Source organism: Eimeria mitis, genomic scaffold (genome assembly GCF_000499745.2).
Source record: "Eimeria mitis Houghton genomic scaffold, Emh_scaff1503, whole genome shotgun sequence".
Lineage (NCBI taxonomy): Eukaryota > Apicomplexa > Conoidasida > Eucoccidiorida > Eimeriidae > Eimeria > Eimeria mitis.
The window spans coordinates 9,870-11,995 of NW_013569534.1; the positions used below are offsets into that span (position 1 = coordinate 9,870).

Here is a 2,126-nt window from a genome sequence, read left to right on the forward strand (position 1 = left end):
ACGAGAGGGTCCCTTCTACGCCAAGGGGATGGCATTGTGCTGCTAGATGCAGAGGCCCTGCTGAGGGCCCCCGAGGGTACTCAGGTATTACACAGAGACAAAAACACACAGGGGGCCTCAAAAGCAACAGCAGCAGCAGCAGCAGCAGCAGCAGCAACAGCAGCAGCAGCAACAGGAGCAGCAACACCAACTGCTGCTGCTGCTGCTTCAGCCACCTCTAGAGACGGACGCGCAGGCGATCGCTTTGGGTCCTCTGTAACACTCGAGCCGCCGGGGCCCCCAAGGGTCCAGGGGGCCCCCGTAGGCTCTGGGGCCCCTGGGGGCCCCCCAGCACTACCAAAGAGTGTTTCATTAGGGTTTAGAGGGGACTCCAAGCGGGCTGCTGCTGCTCGCCTCCACCTGCGCCAGAGGGCAACGGGGATGGGGAGGGGGGGCCCCTTCAGCCCTACATGCGGCAGCGCGGGGGGCCCCTCTTCTGGGGCCTCCTCAGGATCCCCTACAGGGGCCCCCCCCGCGGGAGCCCCCGCAGGGGCCCCCGCAGGGGCCCCCGCAGGGGGCCCCTCCGGGGCCCCCTCGGGGGGCCCCTCAGGGGGCCCCTCCAGGGGCCCCCATAAGCACGGCTTAGGGGCGAGACGACTGGGCCCCGATGTTACGTCTATCTCCCTTCAGGGGGGGGGCCCCCAGGGGCCCCTCAGCCCTCAGGAGAGGTCCTACAGCTCGTCGGCGCTTCATGGGGACAGAGAAGAGACACAGGGGCCCCCGGCGTGGGGCCCCCTTGAGCCTCTGCACTTTGCAGCAATGGAGGCAGCAGGGCCTTCTTCCCTGCAGCAACTGCAGCAACAGCAGCAACAGCAGCAGCAGCAGCAGCAGCAACAACAACAGCACAGCCAGCGAAGGGAGGACGGGGGCCCCCAGTACCCACATAGGGGCCCCCCTGGCTGCCCCACTTGGGCCCTCAGTCGTATCAGGGCTGTAGCAGAGCAGCTTAATGAGGGGGGACGCCTGGGGGCCCCTGGGGGCCCCCCCTCAGCAAGCAGTGCAGCTGCCCCTGGAGGAAACCTAGAGGCCCCCGACTGCCCCTCAGGTGTATATGCAGGGGCCCCTCTGGGCCCAAGGAGCCCCCCCGACACAGCAACCGCAGGTATAGACAGTGGTGGGGGGGCCCCCAGCAGCAGCAACAGCAGCAGCAGCAGCAGCAGCAGCGGCAGCAGCAGCAGCAACGGGGTGGAGGAGGGCCCCCCAGCAACAAGCTCAAAGAGCTGCCCCCCCAGCGCTGAGGGGCCCTGGAGTTGGGGGCCCCGCCTGCCGAGCGTCTCCTTTGGGTCCCCCAGGCAGCGGCTGCCCCCCTTGGGGCCCCCCAGCCAAAGGGGTTCGCAGGGGGGCCCCCAGCGAGTGTTACGAGGTTCTGGGGGGCCCCTCAGCCCTGTATGTACAGGGGGCCCCTCGGGTACCCTAAGGTCCTCTACTGCGGGTTCTCCGGGGCCCCCAGGGGCCCCGCAACCCTCAACCCCACAGTACCCAAACTGGGCAGAGGGGGCCCCCCCGGGGGCCCCCCTGGGGCTCGAGAGCCTCACTATTAAGAGGGTCGTACCCACCCTGAGACCCCAAAGGCCCCGCCGCAAAGACAGTGCGCAGTGAGGGGCCCCCCAGTACCTGGGGGGCCCCCATGGGGCCCCCATGGGGCCCCCAGGGGCCCCAAAGGGGCCCCAAAGGGGTACGGTACGCAGGGGGCCCCCAAGGGGCCTGCAAGGAGCCCAGCACAGGGGGCCCCCAAGGGTTATACAGGGGGGCCCCCAAGGGGCCCCCTCTTGTTTGGTACCCTTATTAGAATATATAGAAAGGGCGGGGGTTGGCTGCAGGTGTGCTGGAGTCAATGTTAGATAGTGCAGCATACACAGGGGGCCCCCAGGGGGGCCCCCCAGGGGAATCTAGGGGCCCCCAGGGGGCCCTTTGTATTGTATTTGGGGCCCCTGGGGGCCCCCGGGCCCCCGGCACGCCAGAAATATATTTATGCTGCAACAGAACTTTGTTTGGGGGCCCCTATCGGTTGCAGTGAGCCCCTGTAGATAGGGAGAGGCTTAATGTATGTATAATGTATACTAAATATGTAATATATATATATATAT

At 66.7% G+C, this 2,126-nt stretch overlaps 1 protein-coding gene across 1 annotated transcript in view; it reads left to right on the forward strand.

The window, feature by feature from the left end:
- Positions 1–1,638, forward strand: part of EMH_0038370 (zinc carboxypeptidase, putative) — a gene marked incomplete at both ends in the record, with an annotated part of 9,533 nt that extends 7,895 nt beyond the window's left edge. The window contains one exon of the mRNA XM_013495285.1: positions 96–1,638. Within this exon, the coding sequence (XP_013350739.1) occupies positions 96–1,638 (1,543 nt within the window). The remainder of the gene's footprint in view (positions 1–95) is intronic.
- Between the last annotated feature and the right edge of the window lie 488 nt (positions 1,639–2,126).